The 26613-nt window shown below is 44.4% G+C and overlaps 1 protein-coding gene across 2 annotated transcripts in view; it reads left to right on the forward strand.

The window, feature by feature from the left end:
- The window catches only part of B3GNTL1 (UDP-GlcNAc:betaGal beta-1,3-N-acetylglucosaminyltransferase-like 1), a 106015-nt gene that overhangs the window by 24857 nt on the left and 54545 nt on the right, over positions 1 to 26613 (forward strand). For both annotated transcript variants that reach the window (XR_001919769.1, XM_018065387.1), the window contains exon 5: positions 18134 to 18199. Coding sequence is in view for 1 of the 2 variants with exons in the window: in XM_018065387.1 (XP_017920876.1) it covers positions 18134 to 18199 (66 nt within the window). In the remaining variant the exon portion in view is untranslated. The remainder of the gene's footprint in view (positions 1 to 18133; positions 18200 to 26613) is intronic.

Below are 26613 nucleotides of genomic sequence, written 5' to 3' on the forward strand. Positions count from 1 at the left end.
TGGTTTTTCACAATACAGATCATGTACATATTTTGTTAAATTTGCACCGAAATATTTCATTTCCTTTGGGAGGACCTGTTCATGAACATAGCATCTCTAATTTCTGTGTTCATTGTTAGCATCTAGAAATGTGATTATTTTATCTGTTGATCTTGCAAAACTCACTGGTTCTAGGTTTTTAAAGTAGATTCCTAAGGATTTTCTAGTTGGACAGTCACATCATCTGCAAACGGCGGGCAGTTTTATTTCTTCTCCTCTGATCTCAAGGCCCTTTTATTTGCCTTCTTGCCTTACTGCTCTGGCGGGAACTTCCGTGTATATGGAGCAGACATCCTCACCCTCTCCTGAACTGGGAGGAAGCACCAACCTTTCATGTAGTGTATTGTCTTCCATTCCTAACGTGCTCAGAATTTTTATCGTGTGGACAGGGCACAACGGTCCTCCCCAGGGCATCCACGGCTCTGCAGGCTCCTGGAGCTTGTGGTCGGTCCTGGGGCTGCTAGCTACTCTGCCCGCGAGTTCCTGTGCAGTTGTGGCCTTTCGTTGCACTCTGGGCTGGCCATTGTGTTCCTGGAGAGACTGTGCTGGACCCTCACGTTCTCGGCTCTGTGCCACCCTTCCCCCACCCCGTTCACCTTTGGGTCTAAAAGGAGATGTGGGACGGGGGGCTCTGGGCCAAGCTGAGTCCTCCTTGTGCCATGCCCGCCTCAGTCTGGCTTTTTTAATTTATAGGATCAGAGAAGGGACTGCTTACAGAATCTGGTGGGGGAAGAGGGGTCTTTTAAATAACTGATTTACAGGTGACTGGAAAAGTGATTTCAGCCTCTTTTGCCGTTAAACATTTTTTCCAAACTTCTGGTAAGTGGAAATATTGGCTGGTGTAGATAGTAGTGGTTTGTATTTCTATTTCCCCAGTTCTTCCCTGTGCTTTTGGGGAGGGGGAGGAATGTGGACGCAGAAGGGAGAGGACTGAGTGCCTCCTGCCACGTACCTCCTGGGAGTGGAACACGAGGCCACGCACTTTACTCTGAGGTTTCTTGAGAGCAAAGCTTTTGACCACAGGGCATGGTGGTTACCACAGGGCTACTGAATAATGTTATTTTCACTATATTTAGACTGGCATCCTTGCCAGTAACTTACTAAATGCAGATGTTCGCAACAGAGTGAGGAAGTTTGTTTCTCCTGTCTCCACAACACATGCCACCTTACTTTTTAAAAAAATTTACTGAAGTATAGTTGATTTACAATGTCATATTAATTTCTAATATACAGCAAAGTAACTGTATATTTATATGTATATATTCTTTTTCATATTCTTTTCCATTATGGTTTATCACAGAATATTGAATATAGTTCCCTGTGACCACCTGATTTTTCTGTTTGACTTCAATTTTAGTACGGGATCATTCAGAAAAGAATATTGTTATCAGCTAGAGAGAATCTGCTACAACTTTAGAAAACAGTTGAGAAATGTGCATTCAGGTCTGGAACAGGTGGAGGCTGCTGCTCTCCCAGGTATGCCACCTGGGAATTTCAGCTCCACAGGTAAGGGTTGCTGCCCCTCAACCCCAAGCGAAAGACATGTTGCTTGGAAGCCCCAGGAGAGAGGCAACCAGGCCGGGAAGAGCCAGAGCATGAGATGCTGGGGACCCTCCAGCTACTGTCTCTTGGCATCTCGCTGTCCCTGAGTCCTCTCCCCTGCCTTATAGCTGCTGGTGCAGAGGAGGTTGTGTGTTTTCATGTAAATATGTTTATAATTGAGCTGAACTTTAGTGGTTTTCACGTCAAAGATACTTCTGCCATGTTTTAAAGTTATATTTTGATTTGAAAACCACTGAAGTTCAGCTCAATTTTAAACATCTAAACACACCACTCACTTTCCTTTCTGCTCCTCCTTGCCTCTTCTTTCCTTAGAGAAAAATTATGGACTTGTGTGGACCCAAGGCCTGAAGGGTATTAGTTAGCTCAGGAGCAGGGCCATGTGCTTTAGTGATGGCTGTTTCCCAAGAAGCTCAAGCAGCACCCTTGGGAAGTAGATTGGGCCCTTGGTTTATTGAGGGGGGAGGAAGGGGTGACCCCTTATTTGGTGGCAGCTGCAAACCGGTGAAGATCCATGTGTGTAGAGTCTTCCACTTCTCTTCTTTGAAAGAAGAGACAATCCTTATTCTTAACACTCCTGTTCAGAAGGGTTTTTCTTGAACAGAGGAAAGACAGAAAAGAGTTGAAGAAAGACCTGAGGAATCTTGGCACCCTTGCTACCCACACTCCCTCAACGTCAGCCACTCGGCGCTCTGTATATTCTTGTTTTGTCGGTATCATAACCTGTTGTGCTTGGAAAGCTAGAGTTCTTGCCAAGTGCCACCGAACTTGGTGTTTTAAAAGAGAAGATGCTTCAGACACTAGTGAGCTTTTGAGATATTTTTTATTTGTGTAGAGTGTTTTCATTTTAAGGCTTGGGGAAGGGAAGTGACCTGGGTATTTGTTGGGCTGCTCCTCCCCAGCGCTGGTTCCAAAATCTGGTGGCCAGGGAGAGAGCCTGTTAGAAACACAGATTTGGGGCCTGTTGCTGCAGGCGCTCAGGTTCCAGGTCTGTTCAGCAGACTTGGCTTAAAGGAGCTCCGCAGTGGCTCTTCTGTACCCAGCCCAGGCAGCATGCGTGTGTCTATTCCCATCATGGTCGGTGCTGGACCATGCTGCCCCAGGCTCTTCGTCCACTGGGCTCCTGAGGTCTGAGTGGTCATCTTGTCCACTGCTGTGTCTGGCCCTTACTGCCAGTTTCACTGTCCCTCACTGTCTTACCAAACTGGGCACTGTGAAAGCAGAGGCCTCTCTGCCTCCTGCGGTAGTGTCCTGGGCCCAGTGGGCACTAAATTCCAAGCTCCTGCCCTGCAGAGCCTACCCCCAGGGTGGACTTGCGGAGAAGTGGCAGAGTTGTAAGGAAAGATGGTGTGGATTCCACCCCAGAGATGGCGCGGTCTGCTCTGCATGCGTGTGCTCTGGGCGGACCAGGACCACGGACAGTGCCAGGCGTGCCCTCCGCCTCCAGACTCCCTCTGCCCGCCTTCCTGCCAGTCTCCTGCTGGTCGGAGGGGATTCTTGTCTTTTCCCCCAATTAAAGGGAATTCCTTCCTCCACCCACCCAGGACAGAGCAAGAAGCAGGGGCAGGGGCATTGGCAGCACTTAGGTTTTGGGTTCTGTTGGGAGAGCTGTCAGCAGAGGGAAAGGCACAAATTGAATTTTTGTGTATATAGTAAAATTGCATGTTTGATTCTAAGTTATTTTTGTGTTTTTCTTATGCTATAATTATAGCTGTTGAAAAATTATATATGCATATAGATAGAGACTAGAAGGGAACTTAGAATGATGAAAATAGTATGTTCAGAGGATGATGATACTGTGGAATATATAATACTGAGCATTTCTGGGATTCCTGCTGTGGAGCTTGTGCAGTAAGCCCAGAATTATAATATTTTCAAAAAGCGTCATGGAATGAACTCAGGTTCGTTGTTCCCTAAACACTGAGTGTCCTTTTTGGTGGGCTCCAGCAGCCTCCTGTCCGTGGTTGTGCACTGGATAGTCGCAGTCTCCGTGCTGTCTCAGGAGGGGAGGGCTCATCCTTCTACTCATCCACCGGAAGCCCAACGCTGAGTGTACTTTGTTAGAGACATTATACTTTAAAAGGGCTTCCCCTGTGGCTCAGCTGGTAAAGAATTGGCCTGCAATGCGGGAGACCTAGGTTCAGATCCCTGGGTTGGGAGCATCCCCTGCAGAAAGGGAAGGCTACCCACTCTAATATTCTGGCCTAGAGAATGCCATGGACTGTATAGTCCATGGGGTCGCAAAGAGTTGGACATGACTGAGCGACTTTCACTCACTTACCTTAAGAATCAGTATTACTGGAATAGTACTTGCATATAATAAAGTACACTCATTTAAGTGTACATTCCATGAGTTTGACAAATGTATGCACACATATAAAAGCCAACTTAGTCAAATTGAGAATGTTTCCGTTGCCATAAAAAGTTTCCTCATGCCTCTTTGCAGTCATTCTCCCGTGCCTTGAAGCAACTGCAAATGTGATTTCTTTAGGTTAGTGATCTAATTATATTATCTGTTCTTTCAGTACATTAGGTTTTTTCTCCCCTTCTAGAACTTCATGTAAATGGAATCATACAATATGTACTCTTGTGGTTGGCCTTTGTTGGCTCAGTATATGTTTTTGAGGTTTATCAATATTGTTTCTTATACCAATAATTCAGTCTTTTTATTGCTGACTAGTATATCCTAATGCGTGGATAAACCACAAATTGTTTATCTATATAGTCATCCATTGATGGACATTTAGGTGGCCTCCTGTATTTGGCTATTATGACTAAAGATGCTATGAAAGTTTGTGTACATGTCTTATCATGAACATATGTGCTCGTTTCTCATGGGTAAATATCTAGAGATAGATTGCTAGATGATACAATACATGTACATGTAACTTTGTGAGGAACTTCAAAACTATCTTACAAAGAGACTGAATCATTTTACACTCCCACCAGCAGTCTGTGAGACTTCCAGTAGTTTCGTGTTCTTCCAACACTTGGAATTGTCTGCATTTTAAATTTGAGCCCTTGTAGTGTACATGTGTTTCTATTTCATTGTTTTAGCTTGCATTTCCCTGATGACTAAATATGTTGAACATTTATTTGGGCACTTAGTGATCATGCTGGAGAATCCCAAGGACAGCGGAGTCTAGGTTGCTTCCATGTCCTAGCAATTGTAAAAAGTGCTGCAATGAATATTGGGGTACATGCATCTCTTTCAACCCTGTAGCAACTATAGTGATAAAGCTACAGTGTCATTTTATTGAAAAAAAAAAAAATCAGGTATTGTAAATCCTCCAACTTTGTTCTTCCTTTTCAAAATTGTTTCAAATCTCTTTAGCTCTTTTGGGATTTCTGCAAAATTTTAGAATCAGCTTGTCTAGTCTGCTTGGATTTTTTATTGAAATTGCATTGAATATATAGTTCTGTTTGGGAATCTTAATATTGAATCTTCTAATCTATAAACATGGTATATCTGCCGATTTATTTGGGCCTTCTTGAGTTTCTCTTAGAAATATTTTGTAGTTTTCGATAAATTTAACAAAATACTTCCCAAATGTGTTTTGGTGCTAACAAAAATGGTTCATCTTCCAGTTTTATTGCTATAAACATACTATTAATAGATTACCTTATTTGTTTTAGTTGGTTTTGTTTTGCCTTTGGTTTTTTTCGATTAAGAACTCACTGTTCAGTGACCATGGTATCTGTGAGTAAAGACTCTGCCTCTCTCTCTGGTCCACGTGTTTTTCTTCTTTGTTCTTGGCCCACTGTCCTGGCTGGGACACCCCCATGCAATGTCAAATAGGAATGGTTCTGGTGACAGTCCTTGTCGTGTTCAGATTTTTCTTTGTTTCATCATGTACATCATGGGAAAAAAAACACACATAGAGAGGAGCATAAACCGCAAATATACAGCTCAGTAAATTATCATGTGGCAAATATTTCTCAACTAGCACAGAAAATAACCACCTCAGTAGCACCTTTCTTGCCCTTTCACAGTTACCTTCTTCATCCTCCCCAAAGCTAAATATTGCCCTGCCTGTTTTGGAAGATTTTATAAGTGGAATCATGTATAATCTTCCATGTCTGGCTTCTCCCACTCTGTGGCTTATCTTTTCACTCTCTGAAAGCTGTCTATTGATGAATAGAATTCTTTAAGGAGTTTGATTTAGTGATCTTTTCCTTTATGGTCAGTGCCTTTTGTCTTCTTCATGAGTTGTTTTCTCTTACTTGAAGGCCCTGAAGTTATTCTTTAATGTTCCAGATGCTTTTTTTTTTAACCTTTTCTATTTTTATATAAACCCCACTTGAAATTGACTTTGCTTATTTCTGTTTAACATGTAAACACAGCACAGATCATAAGTGCCCAGTCTGTTGAGTCTTGAGGGAGTGAACACTCCAGGGCAGCCCGTGGCCCAGCCCGGGAGTGGAACACGGCTGGTGTCACACATGCCCCCCTGTTCCTTGTCAGTAATTCCCCTCCTCTTCTCCACAAGTCAGCTGGGATACTAACACCCTAAGTTAGTCATTTTGACCTTTATGTGATTCCTCGTGTGTTCTGTGCCTGCCTTGTCTCACACAACATTACATTTTGGAGACTAGTTCACATTATTTTGTGGAACGGAAGCCACTCCTTTTCATTGCTATGTAATATTCCATGATATGAATATGTCCAGTTTATCCATTCTGCTGTTTGGACATTGGGGTGTTTGAGTACTGCTGCCAAGAAATCCTTGTGCTTATCTCTTGTCACACATACAAATGCACACGTAGGGGATGGAACTGGGATGTCCTCGGTGCCTGTGCTCAGTTTTGCTGGATGCTGCCAGGTTCCCATGTTGGCCGGTCATTTTGCACTCCCTCTAATGAACAGATATCCTGGCTGATTCGTATCCTTCCTTGCAGCTCTGTGAGCTGACTTTAGCCCAGCGTGAATGTGAGTGTGGCCTGTTTCTGGCCTGTGTTCTGTCTAGTTGGGTTGTCAGTCTATCCTTTTGTCCGCTGATACCACAGTGTAGCTTTATTGAACATCTAATTTCATGCTATATGTTCTCTTGTTCATCTATGTAGTAGTTAGGGCTATTTTTTTAAAAATCTTTTTGCATTTTTTGGATAGATGTTAGAGTAATTTTGTTCATTTTCAAAAAATCCGCTTTGAGGCTTTTGACTGGATTATATTGAATCAGTAGATCAATTAGGTGAGAACAGCTTCTTTACAATAGTCTTCCTAACAATGATATATGTTTGTTGATTTTTTTAGATCTTGTTTAATTTATCTCAATAGCTACGAGTAGTTTTCATACAGAGGGCTTGCAGTCCTTTGTTAAATTAATTCCTTGATATTTGATTTAAAAAACACATTTTTATCAGCTCTCTTGAGATGCAGTTCACATAAAATCCACCCATTTAAAGCGTACAATCCAACGGTTTTTGGTATATTCACAGTGTTGTGCAACTGTCACCACAATCTAATTTTAGACTTTTTCCATCACCACAAAATTAAACCCCGTACCTATTAGTAATCACCCCTCATTCCCCCAGCTCCCATCTGTGGGCAGCCACTAGCCTTTCTGTCTCTATGGATTTGCCTGTTCTGGACATTTCATATAAATGGAATCTACATTATGTGGTCTCTGTGAATGGCGTCTTTCACTTGGCGTGATGTTTTCAAGGCTCGTCATGTTATAGCATGTGTCAGCACTACATTTCTCTTAATTGGTGCATAGCAGTCCTTTGCGTGAATATACACCTTATCTGTTTGCTAGCTGATGAACATTTGGGCTGCTTCCACTTTGTGACTGTTGTAAATAATGCTGCATAAACATTCCTGTACAAGTTTTTGTGTGGCTAGGTGTTTTCAGTTCTTCCTGAAGTGGAATTGTTGGGTCATATGGTAACTCTATGTTTAGCATTTTGAGGAACTACCATAATGTTTTCCAAAGTGACTATACCACTTTACATTCTAACCAACAATATATGAAAGTTATTTGACCTTTCTTGATACTACTGTAAGAGGCATCATTATACATATAAAGAAATTACTTATTGATCTTATATCCAGAAACCTTATTAAATTCACTTTTAATTCTAATATTTCTCTGTTGATTATTTTGGGTTGTTTATGTAAGCAGTCATTTTTCCTCTTTCTACTAAGCCTTGTAACTTTTATTTTTAATACTTATTTACTTGGCTGTGCTGCGTCTTAGTTGTGGCACGCAGGATCTTTACTTGTAGCACCTAAACTCTTAGTTGTGGCATGTGGGATCTAATTCCTTGATCAGGGATCAAACCTGGGCCCCCTGCATTGGGAGCTCAGAGTCTTACTCACTGGACCACCAGGGAAATCCCAAGCCTTGTATCTTTTATTTCTTTTTTTTGACTCAAGTCTCCAGTGAATTGTTAAATAGAAATCATGATAATAGGCATTCTTGTCTCCCTTCACAGAGAGAGCTTCAAAGAGAGAGCTGAAATGTTTCACTGTTAAGTATAATGTGTTGTTTACCATAGTTTTTTTTCATATATAGCCTTAATAAATTCTCTTCCAAATGCCAAAGAAATATAGGATACCCTGAGACAGAAAAAGTGTACTGGGATTGGGTGGAAATGCTTCAGAAAAGTGTCATTTCTGTTTCCTTCCATTTTAACTGCTCTCCTGGCACTGTGAGCTCCATCCCACTGTGGTCATCGTCCCTCTGTGGTCGTCACTCACAGGACTTCCATTCAGGATCTCTCCTTCAACTAAATGCAGTAACACTCACCTCTGCAGTAGACTAAAAGATCTTAAATGTCAGGAAGGAAGTCATGTCTTTAGGGTGATACTCGTTAGTGCTGGATATAGAATTTGCAAAGATTTTCTCCCATTCTATGGTAGTCTTTTTACTTTCTTGATAAATTTATACCTAAATTCAGTTCAGTTCAGTTCAATTCAGTTGCTCAGTCAAATCTGACTCTTTGCAACCCCACAGACCGCAGCACACCAGGCCTCCCTGTCCATCACCAACTCCCGGAGTTCACCCAAACTCATGTCCATTGAGTCGGTGATGCCATCCAACCATCTCATCCTCTGTCGTCCCCTTCTCCCACCTTCAATCTTTCCCAGCATCAGGGTCTTTTCAAATGAGTCAGCCCTTCACATCAGGTGGCCAAAGTATTGGAGTTTCAGCTTCAACATCAGTCCTTCCAGTGAACACCCAGGATTGATCTCCTTTAGGATGGACCTAAATTAAAACACAAAATTTTTAACTTTTGAAGAAGCCCAGTTTGTCAGTTCTTTTTCATTATTTGTGCTTTTGTTGTCATATCTAAGAATTCTTTGCTTAATTCAAAATAACTAACATTTATTCCTAAGTTTTTTTCTGAAGAGTTTTTTTAGTTTTAGCTCTTACATTCAAGTCTGTGGTCTATTTTGAGTTAATTTTTGTGTGTGGGTAGGGTCTTATTTACCTTTTCCCTGTGGTGATCCACTTGTCCTAGCAGTTTGTTGAAAAGACTGTTTTATTCCTGTTGAACTGCCTTGAATCAACCATAATTGCCAAGGTATTTCTCTATTCTCAGTTATGCTTTACTGATCTCTATGTTTATCTTTAGGCCACCACTGTAGCTTCCCAGTAGTGAGTTTCAAAGTCAGAAAATGTGCAGAAGCTAACACAATTGTGGTAAAGCAATTATATTCCAATTTTTTAAAAAGTCAGAAACTGTAAGCCCTCCATCTATAATATTTCTTCCTTTTTCAACATTTTTTCCATTCTGGATCTTTTATATTTCCAAATGAATTTTAGGGTCATCTTGTCATTTTTACAAAAGAAGCAAGTTGAGATTTAGATTTCAATTAGATTGAGTCTATAGGTCAATTTGGGGAGAATTGCTTTGCTGAGGAATTGAGTCTTCAAATCCATAAACATGAGATGTCTGGTTTGTTTATTTAGGTCTTTAATTTCTTTCAGCAGTGTTTTGTAATTTTTACCATACAAATCTTATACTTCCTTTGTTAAATTTATACTTCAATATTTTATCCTTGTGATGCTATTGTGAATGTATTATTTTCTTAATTTTATTTCAGATTGTTCAATGCCAATATATAGAAATAATATTGATTTTTGTATCTTGATCTTATATTATGTGACCTTGCTGTACTTGTTTGTTAATTCTAGTAGTTTTTAGATCTAGTAGTTTTTGATCTGTTAGGGTTTTCTAAATATAAAATCTTATTGTCTGCAAATGGAGGCAATTTTTCTCTTTCCAATCTGGATGCCTTTTATATCTCTTTCTTGCCTGATTGCACTGACCAGACCTCAATACAGAAGTCACAGGAGCAGATATCGTCCCTGTTTCCAGCCTCGGGGAAAGCATTCCATCACTCACCATTAAAATGTGGCTGCAGGGGTTTTGTAGGTGAGTTTTATTGGGTTGAGAAAGTTCCTTTCTTCCTACTTTGTCAAGAATTTTTATCATGAATGAAAAGTGAAAGTGGAAGTCACTAAGTAATGCCCGACTCTCTGGGACCCCATGGAATTCTTCAGGCCAGAATACCGGAGTCCAGGCCAGAATACTGCAGTGGGTAGCTCCCTTCTCCAGGGGATCTTCCCAACCCAGGGATCAAACCCAGGTCTCCCGCACTGCGGGCGGATTCTTTACCAGCTGAGCCACCAGGGAAGCCCAAGAATACTGGAATGGGTAGCCTATCCCTTCTCCAGCTGATCATCCTGACCCAGGCATCGAACCGATGTCTCCTGAATTGCAGATTCTTTACCAGCTGAGCTATCAGGGAAGTCCATGAATAACCATTAGATTTTATGAAATGCCTCTATGTACTTACTGAGATCATCATGTAGTGATTCTTCTTTTTTTTTCTTTCAATATGATCTGTGACATTAATTGGCTCTCAGATATTAAAGCAACCTTGCATTTCTGGGATAAATCCCACCTGATTATAGTGTATAATCCTTTTTATATGTTGCTGATATTTTGTCAAGGACTTTTTTATCTGTATCCATGTGGGATATTGTTCTGTACTTTTCTTGTGATGTTATTTTCTTCAGTATCAAGTAATATGAGCCTCAGAGAATGAGCTGGGAAGTAATGCTTCCTCTTCATTTTTCTGGGAGACTTTCTAAAGGTGGGATGTTCTTTATTCTTTGAATGTTTATGGAATTCACCATCTGAGTTTGGACTTTTTTGTGTGGAGATTTCAAATTACTAGGTTTTTTTTTTTCACTTCTTATATAGATCTATTCAGATTCTATATTTCTTCAGTCGGTTTTAGTAATTCATGTCTTTCCAGAAATTTGTTCATTTCATTAAAATTGTCTAAATTGTTGGCATGAAGTTACTTATAGTACTCTCTCATAGTCCTTTTAACTTTTGTGAAGTCAGAGCTGCTGTCTTATTTTTTCACTCCTGAATCAGGTATTTGTGTCTTTCGTTTTCCTTGGTCTGTCTAGCTCAGGAGTCTACAGATAGCAGCTCATAGGCCAAACCCACTGGCAGCCTGTTTTTGTATAGCCTCTGAGCTAAAAATGGTCTTTATATTTTTAAAGTGTTGTAAAAACAAGACAACAACAAAAAAGAATATTGACAGAACCCATATGTGGCAGAAAAGCTAAAATATTTACTGTCTGACCCGTTACAGAAAAAGCTTGTTCATCTCCAGTCTAGCTAAACATTTGATACATTTGTTGATGTTTTCAAAAGACCAGTCATTGTTTTAATTGACTATCTGTTTTTCTTTTTTTTCTGCTTCATTGATTCCTGCCATAATCTTTGTCTTCCTTCTGCTTACTTTTGGTTGAGTTTGCTTTGTGTGTGTGTGTGTGTGTGTGTGTGTGTGTGTGTGTATGGTTGGTTCCTAAGATCTTTCTTTGTTACTTTAGGCATTAACAGCTATAAAATTTTCTCCAAGAATTGCTATATCTGTTTTGTATTGTGTCCTGTTTTCATTTTCCTTCAAATACCTCAGAGTAGTTCCTGATTTCCTTTGTGATTTCTTCTTTAACCCATTGCCAATTTAGAAGTACATTGTTTATATCCATATATTGGTGGTAGATTTCCCCAAATCCTATTTTTGAATTCTAATAATTTTATGTGGTCAGAGAACACCCTTTATATGCTTTTGTGTGCTGTCGCTAGTTGCTCAGTCATTTCTGACTCTTTGCAATCCTGTGGACTGCAGCCCACCAGGCTCCTCTGTCCATGGGATTCTCCAGGCAAGAATTCTGGAGTGGGTTGCCGTGCCCTCCTCCAGGGGATGGAGGGGTCAAACCCAGGTCTCCCTTATTGCAGGCGGGTTCTTTACCAACTCAGCCACCAGGGAAGCCCAAGAATACTGGAGTGGGTATCCTATCCTTTCTCCAGGGGATCTGATCTTTAAAATTTTACAATCCCTTTTTTGTGGTGTAGTATACAGTCTGTTTGGAGAAGGCAATGGCACCCTACTCCAGTACTCTTGCCTGGAAAATCCCATGGTGGAGGAGCCTGGTGGGCTCCAGTCCATGGGGTCACTAAGAGTCGGACATGACTGAGCGACTTCCCTTTCATGTTTCACTTTCATGCATTGGAGAAGGAAATGGCAACCCACTCCAGTGTTCTTGCCTGGAGAACCCCAGGAACTGCGGAGCCTAGTGGGCTGCCATCTATGGGGTTGCACAGAGTCGGACACAACTGAAGTGACTTAGGAGCAGCAGCATACAGTCTGTTGTTATTGGGTGGGAGTTCCATAGGTAGATGTCAGCAAGTTGATGTTATTGGGTGGGTGTCCATAGACAGAAGTCAGCTGGTTGATGTTGTTGGTTGGTGGTGCGCATATCATCTGTAGGTGCACTATTTTGTCAAGTTATTCTGTCCATTCTTTTTTAAATATATTTATTTTTTATTGAAGGATAATTGCTTTACGGAATTTTGTTTTCTGTCAAACATGAATCAGACATAGGTATACATATATCCCCTCCCTTTCAAACCTCCCTCCCATCTCCCTCCCCATCCCACCCCTCTAGGTCGATACAGAGCCCCTGTTTGAGTTTCCTGAGCCATACAGCAAATTCCCCTTGGCTATCTATTTTACATATGGTAGAAGTCATTTGAGTCTATTCTGTCCATTCTTGATGGTGTGTTATTGAAGTCTCCAACTCTTATTGTTGAATTGTCTATTTTTCTCTTCAATACCATTCATTTTTGTTTCTTTTTGTTCCACTGTTGTTATATACATGCCTATTTATAATTGTTATATCTTTCTGATGGATTGACCATTCTGTCAATGTTTAATGTCTCTCTTAGTTTCTTTTAATGTTCTTTGTTTTAAAGTCTGTTCTGATTCGTGTTAGTAAAACCACGTCTCTCTTATGGTTATAGTTTGCTTGCTGTATCTTTTTCCATTCTTTTACTTTAATCTATTTGTCTTTGAACCTGAATTTTTGTCTCTTGTAAATAGCTTATAGGTAGAACTTGTTTTTGTTTGTGTGTGTGTGTGTATGTGTGTTTTATTGCAGTTTGACAACTTTTACCTTTGATTAGAGTTTTGAATTTATTCACATAATTTGTTTTTACAATTGGATTTATGTCTGCCATTTTGCTATTTATTTTCTTTTCTATTTTCTATGACTCATATTATTTTTGTTCCTCTGTTCTTTATTTACTGCTTCCCTTTAAAAAAAAATGAAATAGATATTTTCTGCTAAGTCACTTCAGTCGTGTCCAACTCTGTGCGACCCCATAAACGGCAGCCCGCCAGGCTCCCCCGTCCCTGGGACTCTCCAGGCAAGAACACTGGAGTGGGTTGCCATTTCCTTCTCCAGTGCATGAAAGTGAAAAGTGAAAGGGAAGTCGCTCGGTTGTGTCCGACTCTTAGTGACCCCATGGACTGCAGCCTACCAGGCTCCTCCATCCATGGGATTTTCTAGGCAAGAGTACTGGAGTAGGGTGCCATCGCCTTCTCCAAGATATTTTCTAGTGTACTATTTGTAATAAATTATTGAGTTTTAACTCTTTTTAAATTATTTTCTTAATGGTTGCCTTGGGAAGTCTTTTATTGTCTGTTCTTTTGTGTGTTTTTACTCCAGTTGTCTTTGTGTATTGGCCACTGTATTTGAATACTTCTCTGTGGTGTTAATTTGAGGCCGTGGATGAAAGTTTTTTCCCTCAGAGATTTTCCTCTGCTTCTTCCAGGTGCTTGGGAGAACCACCATCCTGGGACCCTTGTTACCCTGTTTTGAGGCTTCTGGGCTTTTAGGCTACATATCCCATTCACCTTTTGAGGAAGTAACCTGCCTTGGCCTGAGCTCAGAACTGTTGTGGGTTGAAAGCAGGCCCCTCCCCGACTCCCAGTCTTGAGCAGACCGCTGGCTCTGATCTCCATTCCCTGCAGCCTCACAGGGTTACCAGAACCATGGCTCAGAGTTTAGCTCTTTCTCATAGATCAGTGAGGACTTGCGGGCAGAGGTGGCTTGCTTCCTCTCTCAGCTGATGATTCTCAGAGATTTGGGCTCAAGGTAGTGAGCTACCTTGTTAACTCTCTGTTTAAGACTCTTTCAGTATCTTTGGGAATTGTTTGTGTGCCATTAGCCTGTCATTTCTGCAACTGGATGTGGAGGCGTTGTGACCTCCGTGGGGGTCCTGCCCTGCCATGACTTAGTTACTCAGGCTAAGTAGCAAATCACAGAAGACAGCTTCTCTCAAGCAGACTCGCTTCCCCTCAGTGTCTCAGGCTTCAGGAGAATGTAGGTGAGTCATGTGCGTGAGTCCCTGATGCTGTGCTTTGGAAATCGGCTCTCGGCGTGCAGATGGGGCTTCCTCTGCTCTCTTCCCTGTCCTTCAGGGTCCTCTGTGTGAAATGTGCGTCCTGAGGTTAAGGTGTGACCAGGGAATTGCTACCTGTGTCTTCAAATCTTGTCCAAAAGTCAAGCATAGGGAGACTTAACATCGACCTTGCTTTCTTCACAGATCTCCTTGACTGTAGGCTGCTATTTCCTTCATCTGCAAGTGGTTCCTCCTGCCCCTCACCCATCCTGGGAGTTGGTCATCCCTGGGGGTCCACAGCCTTGCTCCCTCAGGACCACCCTCTATTCACAAGCTACTGAACTCAAAGATGCAGGTTTCTTTTAACTCATATTCTTTGACCAGATTAGTTTTTCTCTACCCAACATTCTTATGGTCAGAAAGGGAACAGTGTTTCATCTTGAATTAGTGTTATTTTTATAATACATTAAAATTCTTTCCCCTTAGCTGCCAAGAATATTTCTTACCTGGTAATCATCGTGGAATCTTGCACACTTTCAGCAAATCTGGAGGTTTTGAACCCTTCCCTCCTGTGGTAGGGAAAATCTGTTTCCAGATACACCTTGGGATCAGGACATGCAGACTCTGGGTTTTTGTAGTTCATGCTTGATGACCTTTTATATCCATCCTGTAGGCCCCCTCCTGTTTGCATTGCAGATACCAGCTGACTTTTATTAAAACCAGCTCCTGGTATTGGGTACCAGCTGTGAGCACAGTGTTCTTGACCAGAGCGGGCCCCCTCCCTGGGATGGACATCAATGAAAGGCAGTGGGATCACGGCAGAAACACATCTGGGCTTGTTATTAAAGTATCACATCACTTTTCATGTATAATAAAGATCTTTTCATGCTCCCATCTTTCAGCAAGTTTTTCCTCTTTCAAAATGGTCTTGGGAGAGCAAGGAGCTTATCTGTAATCTGCAGTCACTGTGCAGCTGAGACAGTCTGTTACCCTGTTACGCTATCACTTTTTGACTTGAATGTTTACTCATTGTGTTCATCTTTGACCTTCTCAGCTTAGGGTCAGGGGTGTGTTAAATGTCTCCTGTATGCTCCTTGTACTGGCAGATGTTCACTTTATTCAGACACCTAGCAGCAGAGGTGATAGAAGACTGTATTAGAATGTTCTTGAGAGCTAAGACTTTTTGGGCAATTTTGCTTTTTGTGTAAATCCTTGAGCTGTACAACTGGACCTGCATTCAAATTTTAATCCTGACGTGTAATTGCTATGAGATGTTGAATGGGTTCTGTAGAGATTCCAAACCTTGGTTTCCTTGGCAAAAAATGGGGGTAATACTAGCTGCTCTGCCTCCAACTGTAGAAGATGGTGATAAATAGCACACACACAAAAAAAGAGTGTTCTGTAAATGGTGAGGTGAATTGAAAATACAATTCCGCCCTGAACAGACACTTCATTTACTCGGCAAATATTTTTGAGGTCCAGCCAAATACACCAGCTGAGCTGGTTCACACACCATCCCCATTGCAGTGGCTGTCTTGGTGTCATTGAGTGTGTATGGGAACTAGAGGCCAGAGGCTTGTGGTGCTGTTCCTGGGGTTCTCACCTGAGTTTGGAGGAAGTGGGGCTTGCGTGTGTGGTGCTAAGGTCCCAGGGGAGGTCATGCTGTGGGCAGAGGCCAGCGCTGACCCTGACCCTGTCTGTGGCTTCCTCAACCCTCCCCGCTTTCACTTTGAAACACTCGCCTAGTCCTGTGCTGACCCGTGCACCTTCCCACTTGTAACCAGGAGTGGGGGCTGGTTTAGGAAACCCTACGAATTTCTAGGATTCAGCATGAGGCCACCAGACACAGGGTCACTTTTCAGGAATTTAATCAATAGACCTCCCCTTTCAGGGAAATTTCCCTCGTTTGTCTCTGCTCTGCTGCTTTGCTGTACCCTTTCTGGGAGAGAAATAGGCTGAGCTCTAGCATAACTTCTTTTTATTCTCCTCACATCGCTCACCCCACCCCCCAACCCCTACCCCAACCACCACTTCAGTTTTCCTTGTTTTCCTTTTTACTGTCTGAGCAGCCAGGGAAGCCCCCCTGGTTTTCCTTTTTAAGATTCCCAGCTGTGGTTGACCACGCACATGCCCACAAGTGTGGTCCTGATGGGAGCCAGGGAAGGATTCCGGCCTGGAATAGACAACTCCTCCACTCCTGTTTGACAGCTTCCTCCCTGCGTTTCTGTTCCTGCCTGCTGAGGGCGCCACTGTGCGTGGAGGGGCCCCTCCCCTCCCCCTCCCCTCCCTCCCCTCCCCTCTCCCTCCCTTTCCCTCCCCTCTCCCTCCCTCCCCTCCCCTCTCCCTCCCTTTCCCTCCCCTCTCCCTCCCTCCCCTCCCCTCTCCCTCCCTTTCCCTCCCCTCCCTCCCCTCTGCCTCCCCTCCCTCCCCTCCCCCTTCCCTCCCTCCTCCTCTTTCATCACCTCCTTTCCCTCCTCACATTAGCCACAAGCTTCCTCTCAGCTTACTTTATCTGCAGTTCATTTGATTAGCACATTAGCTCATGAGGCTATGTTGAAGAAATGAGAGACACAAATACAAATCTTTTAGTTTATCTCATTGCTCAGTTTAAAGATAAATATCCTCCCAATGACATTATTTTTAGCTCTTCTATTGGGCATATTGATACCATATTTGAATTTTTATCAATTTTAAGGCAGTTTTAAAATTGTGAGATGAAACATACCTATAGAAAAATACACAGAACATACATGTACACTTTAAAGATTAATTAGGAAGTAAATACACATGTATTTACCTCCCAGCAAGTAACTGCATTGCTAATACTTAAGAGTTATACCCTGATCCCCTCTCTACAAAGTCACCACTATTTTGACTTTGGGATTCTAATTGTCTTGCTTTCTTTATGGTAGTTCATATTATATGTATGTGTGTATCTTAAATAATCACGTTAATTTTGCTTGATTTTTGATTTTAAATAAATGGAATAATACTATATATATTCTATTGTCTCGCCTCTTTCCCTTGGCATTGTAGCTGTGAAATTCACTTATGTGTGTGTAGCTGTCGTTCACTCTCAGACCGCAATGGTATTTGACTATAGAGATGCACACGATTTGCTTACCTTTGCTGGTCTGTGTGAACATCAAGCTGTTCCCCATTTTGAACAACACTGTGGTGAGCATTTCTCTACACCTCTCTGGTGTGTATATGTAAGCCTTTTTCTGCCCATTGGGTAAATTAAGTTACTGGCTCTCGGGGATCAGAGTCTCCATCTTGCTGGACACGCCCCACTGTCTTCCTCAGACCCTCATTCCTGCCTGCTGTGTGGTTCTTACTGGAATTGTCCAGCTTCTCGCTCGTGCTCCACTGCATCCTGGGCAGTTGAGTTTCCCGGATGGCTGATGGGGTCATGGGTCACTGGGCACTGTCTGCACTGCCTGTTCTGGTCTCCTGCCTGCTTTGCCGTCAGGCTGTCTGTCTTCTTGCTTGTTTGTCACAGTTGCTTCCTGGAGTTTCTTTTTTTTTTTAATTTATTTATTTTTAATTGAAGGATACTTGCTTTACAGTATTGTGTGGGTTTCTGCCATATATCAACATGAATCAGCCATAGGTATACATATATCCCCTCCCTTTTAAACTTCCTTCCCCACTTGCACAATTCTTTTTTTTTTCTTTTTTCATTTATTTTAATTGGAGGCTAATTACTTTACAATATTGTAGTGGTTTTTGCTGCTTTGCTTTTGGGCTGTCTGTCTTCTTGCTTGTTTGTCAGAGTTGCTTCCTGGAGTTTCAAGTGCGTTCTCTCCTGCAGGACGACGTGATGATGCCTCAGAGAGTGAGGCTGCAACACGAAGCTGCTTTGCGACACCCGAAAAGTGTGAGTATGGATGTTTATGCGTGTCTCTACAACTTTTGGTAGAAATGCCATTATAGTGTTTTTAGATTAGGATTCTTCCTTAGGACTGAGAGAGTCAGTTTGTAGCCAGACTGCCCTCTTGGAGAAAGATGTGTGCCTGGTGTGTCCACACGCTCACAGGTGTTTTCCTTTCAAGAAAAATGTGCTTCTTGTTTTGAGTAGCACTTGTTACTTTCAAATGGGTCCAGAGGGTTTTTAAATTTATTTTTTGGCTTGGTTTATTTCTGTCAGCATTTTTGAAGCTGTGTGCCTTGGACATGAAAGCAGATTGAGAGCTGTAGGGTGTATCAGTTTAAAAAACTTATTATCTGCATAACCTCAGACTACGCTCTCACCTTTAGAATGGCTTCCTCAGTGGCTCCCATGAGTGAGGCTCGCCAGGACCCGTCCTCCAGGCCAGGGAGGCTCACATCCCCCCACAGGAGCCCCGTGTAGGGGAGCATCTCCCACCCACTTAAACTTGGAAGGACATCTCAGGCCCATGGGTCACTTGCCCCCTTGAGGTTCAGGGTCCAGGGTGTCTGACCACAGGACTCACTGCTCAGATGTCTGTGCTGAAGTTTTAGTAAAAACATCTTTGAATCCCTGGTTTTGAAAGTGGGAAGGAGAAGGTCCAGACTGTCTTGGGTGCGTGTGCCTGGCTGCCGAGGAACAGCCCCTGGGTTTTGCTCACCTCTGCCTCCCCGTGCCGTGTCCACCCACAGTGTCTCCAGGCCATGAGTGCACAAGCCCCTGAGATCTGACCCCGGTTGTCTGTGAGGCCCGAGACTATGCATTTCTCACGGGCTCCAGGTGCTATATTTGACTGACTGTTGCCACTTGGCCTTCATGAAGGAGAGAGCTGGTTCCTGGGTCAGGGCTCAGGGCTCAGAGCATGCACCCCATGAAACATGTACTGAGTTATGACAAAGGTTCAAAAACATCCTTCCTTCCGATGGTTTCTCAAGGAGTTTGAAGGATGTTTCTTCATCCAAGATGAATTCTTTCTCTTCCAATAGCCCCTAACTTTGGAGCCCTGAATTTAATCTGCTGATTTTCTCCTTCTAAGAAACAAAGATCTGTATAGTCAAAGCTATGGTTTTTCCAGGAGTCATATAGTGAGAGTTGGGCCATAAAGAAGGCTGAGCACCAAAGAATTGATGCTTTTGAACTGAGGTGTTAGAGAAGACTCTTGAGAGTCCCTTGGACTGCAAGGAAATCAAACCAGTCAATCCTAAAGGAAATCAACCCTAAATATTCATTGGAAGGACTGATGCTGAAGCTGAAGCTCCAATACTTTGGCCACCTGATGCGAAGAAGTGACTCACTGAAAAAAACCCTGATGCTGGGAAGGATTGAAGGCAGGAGGAGAAGGGGACAACAGAGGATGAGATGGTTGGATGGCATTACCAACTCGATGTACATGAGTTTGAATAAGGTCCAGGAGATGGTGAAGGACAGGGAAGCCTGGCACGCTGCAGTCCATTAGTTTGCAAAGAGTCAGACACCACTGAGTGATTGAACAACAACAACAACAAAGAAATGTACCCCTCCTGCTGTGTCCGACGGCCTAGCCCCACACACGTGACTAGGATCTAGGACTTGGCTGTCCTGTGAACACACCTGCACACTCCTCCTGAGAGCTTTTGTTGTCTTTTCATGGAATAGGTGATTTTCACAACCTTAAGTTTGATGTTGAGGATTCTTATTCCCTAAATTGTGGTTACACTTATATTGCCTACGTTTAAACATTGTTAATATAAACATGTCCTTGAAATATGCCTATAAGAAGATAAAAACGGTTGTCAGCTATGTCTTGAGAGTCTACGCCACTGCTTCTCAGGCTGAATGTTTCCAGAAGGCTGGACTTGAGGGAGGCTCGAAAATGCCCAGCTGCTCCTTTATTGACAAATGGCCCTTTGGCCAAGGTAGCATCAAGGGAACCAGTGTGTGGCCTGGGGGCTGGTGTCGCTGACTCACCAGGGCTGCTGGAATCCTTGGGCCGGTTCCTCGTGGCCCAGAGTCTGTTCTGTGACCAGGAGGTCAGGGGTGGTGGTAGCTAGAGCCGCCTTTGGAAAGGAACCCGCATCCTCTACTCTGGCTCAGCAGCCAGCACTGCCTACCAGAAGCTGCTCCCAGTGCTCCCAGGTCCATCTGCAGTGTCTCAGAGGTCTGCTCTTCCCAGAAAACTCCCCTGCATGCTGACCAGGGCCTGTGGGTTTGTATGTGTCCTAGCCCTAGCCACCTCCCCTGTTCCCACAGGTGGACATTCCAGGCTTCCGGAGCCTTGGAGCTGTCTGAATGAGACCAGGCTGCAGTACCAGTCCCTCTGTGGGTTGTGCCAGCGTATGACACTAGCTTGCCTGCAGACCTGCTCTATCCATGGGTCCTAGGGGACCCCCATGAGGCTGTGGGTGCAGCTGAGGAAGAGGTCGGAGCCACAGGTGGGTGACCTGGGACCTCCACCGTTGTCTGCATAGCTATAGGGCCACTCGACCTCATGCTTCAGTGTGGTCTGAGAGTGCCCAGCTGCTGGTGGGCAGTGTGACCATGTGCCCCAGCCACATCACGTTGACTGGCCCACAGCTTTGTGTCACAGGGTTCTGGGGCTTGTGCTATGACAGCCCTGTTGGGGCTGCCGGTCTCCTTGTTGACCACCACCAACTTCCTCCAGGGCTCTGCAGCCTGAGAGCCAGAGAGCAGGCCTGTATTTCTCCAGACTCCACTCGCAACAAGGTCAGGGGTAAACAGGACCCCAAGAGGACCAGGGAGACCTGTCCAGTCCTGTGCCTCTCTCTCTGTGGACCCTCACCTCAGAGAGGGAGACGTGGTGCCCAGACCTCTGGACCCAAACATCTTGCTCACCAAGTGCCACAGATGTCCTCAACGGGGTGGCCAGTGAGGGAATGTCCAGCATCCAGACCACGGAACGAAGTGAAGACAGCAGAGAGGGTCCCTAGTGCCGACTTGCTGATGCAGCATGTGAGCGAGACGAGTGGTTCTGCAGGGGTGTGTGGGGACCAGCACCCCCATCCTGCAAGCCTCCAGGATGGCCCAACCTCTGCCTTTTTTTCAGAATGTGATGTGGTGTTCGATTCCACTCACCTGGCCTTTCTCTTACATGCACCCCCAGTCACATTCCAGGGAACCCACGTGAGGGCTCGGCCAGGCACTGAGCCTGCGCTCTCTGATTGCACCTCAGGAACCCAAAAGTGGTCGCTGGTAGGGCCTGTGTGCGCATGAGCCCAGGTTATCACTGACCCATGGACCCTTGCTCCAGTGGTGTGATGGGCCTGGTGTCGCCGGTGTCCTGTGTCCAGCTGCCTCACATGATCAGGGTCGCCTCCTAGCCCTACATCCTGCATCCTGGGTGCATCGCCCTTGGCATCGCAGGTCCGTCCTCATGGGTGGGGCCTCTCCCTCAGCTCTCGGGCCTAAGTCTGAGAACTGGTCCAGGCTGGAGACACCAGAGGTGATTTTCACATAACTGGAAATGGCACACAGTTTCCAAACACGGACAACATCTTTTGCATTGAAAGAAATTTTGTGTGAAGAATTTTGTAACCAGTGTTGACATTGTAGAGAGTGAGATACGTTTAGATATATTGTTCCCCCCACTTTTTTGTGATTGGCTCACATGTGAAGTTACTTTTGGCGGTTCTCACTGGAAAAGGTCAGTTTTCATTCCAATCCCAAAGAAAGGGAATGCCAGAGAAGTTCAAACTACTGTATATTTGTGCTCATTTCACATGCTAGCAAGGGAATGCTCAAAATCCCTCAAGCTAGTCTTAAACAGTATGTGAACTGAGAACTTCCAGAGGTACAAGCTGGGTTTAGAAAAGACAGAGGAACCAAAGATCGAAATTGCCAACATCCATTGGATAATAGAAAAAGCAAGGAAATTCCAGAAAACATCTACTTTTGCATCATTGACTACACTAAAGCCTCTGACTGTGTGGATCACAACAAACTGTGGAAAATTCTTAGAGATGAGAATACCAGACCACCTTACCTGCCTCCTGAGAAACCTGTATACAGGTCAAGAAGCAACAGTTAGAACCAGACATGGAACAATGGACTGGTTCAGAATTGGGAAAGGAGTACATCAAGGCTGTATACTGTCACCCTGCTTATTTAACTTATATGCAGAGTACACCATGTGAAATGCTGGGCTGAATGAATCACAAGCCAAAATCAAGATTGCCGGGAAAAATATCAACAACCTCAGATATGCAGTGATACCACTCTAATGACAGAAAGCAAAGAGGAACTAAAAAGCCTCTTGATGAGAGTGAAAGAAGAGAGTGAAAAAGCTGGCTTAAAACTCAACATTCAAAAAACGAAGATCATGGCATCTGGTCCCATCACTTCGTGGCAAATAGATAGAGAAGTAGAAACAGTGACAGATTTTATTTTCCCAGGCTCCAAAATCACTGCAGTGACTGCAACCATGAAGTTAAAAGATGCTTATTCCTTGGAAGAAACGCTATGACAAACCTAGACAGAATATTAAAAAGCAGAGACATCACTACCAACAAAGGTCTGCATAGTCAAAGCTATGGTCTTTCCAGTAGTCATGTATTGATGTGAAAGTTGGACCATAAAGAAGGCTAAGCATCGAAGAATTGATGCTTTCAAATTGTGTTGGAAAAGATTCCTGAGAGTCCCTTAGACTGCAAAGAGATCAAACCATTTCATTGTAAAGGAAATCAACACTGAATATTGATTGGAAGGACTGATGCTGAAGCTGAAGCTCCAATACTTTGGCCACCTGATGCAAAGAGCTGACTCATTGGAAAAGACCCTGATGCTGGAAAGGATGAAGGCAGGAGGAGAAGGGGGCAACAGAGGATGAGATGGCTGGATGAGATCACCGACTCAATGGACATGAATTTGAGCAAGGTCCAGGAGATGGTGAAGGACAAGGAATCCTAGCATGCTGCAGGCTATGGGGTCGCAAAGAGTTGGACACAACTGAGCAACTGAACCACAACATGTAAGTTCAAAGACCTTGAAATCTAGGGATATATAAAGAATTTGGGGAAAATATAAACCATGTCAGTTTATCTTGTGAAGTGAAAGTCACTCAGTCGTGTCCAGCTCTTTGCGACCCCATGGACTATACAGTCCATGGAATTCTCCAGGCCAGAATACCGGAGTGGGTAGCCTTTCCCTTCTCCAGGGGATCTTCCCAACCCAGGGATTGAACCCAGGCCGTAAAGCTTATCTTAATCTTCCAGTTTATCTTAATCTTAATTGAAACACATTGTCTTGTGCTTTTATAAGGTTTGAGGTTGGGGTTTTTCTCGCTAAGCTTGTGTTAAGTGCACTGGATACTCTCAAAGGAGAAGCTTTGCTCCCAGCAGTGGAGCAGCTGTGCCTCCTCCCGCCCCACATCACAGGTCTGCAGCGAGACCAGGGATTCAGAGCAGCCCTGCTGCACTAGACAAAACCAGCTTAAGGGTTGTTGCTGTGGGGCCGGGTTTTATAGAAGTCATGACCTACAAAAATCTTGATTTGCAGTTGCCAGTTGGTGGTTTTGTTGATTATATCATATAGTTTGTTTGGAAAGAATGAAATGAATGCTAAGTATATGTTTGTCCTTGGTCATTACTTCTTTAAGGCCATTTACAAGAAAGCCATTTGATTATGAGGGTGGCCACGCCCATAAATCGTGCAGCTGCACATTCTCTGCAGAGCTTCTGAGATAGCGTGTCGGGCGTTTCCCCACCCACCTGTGGAGCATTTTGGAGCGGAGATCCCCTCTGGGACAGGAGTTGGGTGGGCTCAGGGAAGCCGCTGTGTTTGGTCCGGGCCCCTCCCTGAGGGGTCACCTGTGATGGGCAGAGGTGGGAAGCTCTGTATTCTCAGGAATATGGAGGCACTGAGGATGAAGGTGGGAAGGAGGCAGGGAGCACCCTGCAGAGGTTCAGGGCGACCCAGAGCTTTTCCAGCACTCGTGGGCGGGTCCTTCCCTGTGGTTGTGGGACAGGGCGGTGGCAGGACTTCCCTGCATCCTGGATGTGAGTCTCCAGGGGGCTCAGGAGGAGTCCTTGGTGACCTGGCCTTTGCCCACCCTGCCTGGTGGGAACATGAGGCGGGAGGTAGGCACTGTGGACCAGTCTCCATCTTCAGGTGACACCAGGGCCGTCATCTCCCCTCTGCTCAGTGCAGCCTCATCCCGCCCTATGGGGGTGGCCACTGTGCCCTCTGTCCACAGAGAGGCGCTGACTTGGTCAGGCTGAGTGTGTGCCTGGGAATGGTGCAGCCTCATCCCGCCCTGTGGGGGTGGCTACCGTGCCTCCACAGAGAGGCACTGACTTGGTCGGCTGAGTGTGTGCCCAGGAACGGCGCCGGCGCTGCAGAGAGGGCACAGCTGTTTGAAGGGGCTGACAAGGAGCTCATGCTGCACGAGGCTGGGAGGTGGGTGGGTCTGCTGTCAGCACCTAAAGCCCAGTAGGCGCCGCCTCACTTTGGCTCAGTCCTCACTGCACCTCACACACAGTGGGCACCATCTGTGTACCCAGCAGAGGCTGGAAGAAGTGAGTGCAGATGGGGGCTTCACTTAGTCACATAGGACGGAGTCTGGTGGCCAGACTCCATGGTCCAGCTCTGCCTCACAGTGCGAGAGACTGGCTGGGGAGCCTTCTGGCCTGCAGTGCCTGGGGATCGGTTTGCAGGTGGGCTTGGGGGCCTCTGTGTCCACGGCTGGCCCTGATGGAGCCTGGGGAGGGGGTGTGTTGCAGGCCAGGCACCCATCTCTTGGTATTTGGGGGGTGGGGTGAGTCGAGAAGGGGAGGCTACAAGAGCCCTGCTGAAGATGGACCTGGTCCAGTGCCTGGGAGATTTGAGGGGCAGAGGCGATGAGGGCACCTCACCTTCTACCATCCAGAGAAGTTTCTCAGGTTAAAAATCACAGTGATGGAGTGGTGTTCTTCCGCATCTTCCCCATGTTGACGTGACTGCCACACGTGGACAACACACGTCTATGTGTTTAGGTTTCATGGAGCGTGGCCGCCCCACATCCCAGTCACACCTGATACATACCGCTCTTGATGAGTAAACACAGGTGTGCCTCTCGGGAGCTAGGAGGGTATTTGAATGACCCTGTTTCCTAGTGGTGATTGTTGCCCAGGTGATTACACGTTGATCTGTAAGTCATGATTTAGAAAAGATTTTTGATGACAAGAAGCATTTGGGAGTATGAAATAAGGAAAATAGTTAATCTAACTTAAAATATCAAAGCACTGCCTCCATTCCTAAATGCACCCACTTTAAGTATTTTGAGGATTGGATCCATAAGACAATTAGTTCTTAATGAAATCTAATTTTTGTTTATATTTTAGTAATCTTTAAACTGTTGATAAACATAAGTTAGGAACTAATTTCATAAATGTAGTTAATAAAATTTTATGCTTTACATTTCCCCCCACCCCTTATTTTTCATCTTCAGGCCGTGGTTCTGAGAGGCCTTGCGGGAGGGACCCTCCAGCAACACCGTGAGGACAGTGGGTGGGGAGGGTGGGCTGCCTTCCTCTCAGAATTCAAGGTGCAGGTCCTGGGCTCATTTTACAACTTCCTATTCAAGCTTGTTGTCTGGTTTGTTATGTGGGTTTGCAGTATAAGTTCTCATTTCCATGAAGAACTGAGGTTAGTGAAGTTTAAAAAATTCAGTTTCTGGGACTTCCCTGATGGTCCAGTGGTGAAAACTCAATGCTCCCAATGCAGGGAACCCAGGTTTGATCCCTGTTTGGGGAGCTAGATCCTATATGCAGCTAAAGATCCCATGAGCTGCAACTAAGACCCAGCTCAGCCAAATAAATAAAAATAATTAATTTTTTAAAATAAATTTAAAACTTCAGTTCCTCAGTAAGAGCTTGCATGTGGGTACTGATCCCAGCAACAGCCAAGCCAAGCCACCTTGCAATGGCACCCCTCCTAACTCGGCCACATGCCAGTCCCTTCCTCCTTTTTATTTTTTTTTCTATTTTACTGACTTTTGCTGTTTATTACTGTGTTCCTTCTGTATTTTATGTAACTGGTCTTCATCTTCTGGTCTGGGTTTTGCCTCGAGCCTCTCTCCTCCTGGTTTCCTCTTCTCCGTGTTTTGCTCTGTGATCCCCTCTACCTGCGCCGTTGCTCTATCAGCTACACCTCTCTGTCTCCCTAGTTTCCAGGGGTCGGCTTAGGGCCGTGTGCAGTGTGTACCTTGCCCCTTACACTCTACCGCAGATAGATGGCAGAGTCTCACGTGGAGCATGAGATTACAGGATCACATCCTGTCACACAGTTTATGCTGTAAACCCCATGCTATTTATTTTTATTTTTACCAAAATGAACTATCTTATAAAGAGGTTACAGATGGCAAAATGTCTTCAGCTTTTACACGTTTACCA

The sequence above is a fragment of the Capra hircus genome, chromosome 19, assembly GCF_001704415.2.
Source record: "Capra hircus breed San Clemente chromosome 19, ASM170441v1, whole genome shotgun sequence".
Classification (NCBI taxonomy): Eukaryota; Metazoa; Chordata; class Mammalia; order Artiodactyla; family Bovidae; genus Capra; species Capra hircus.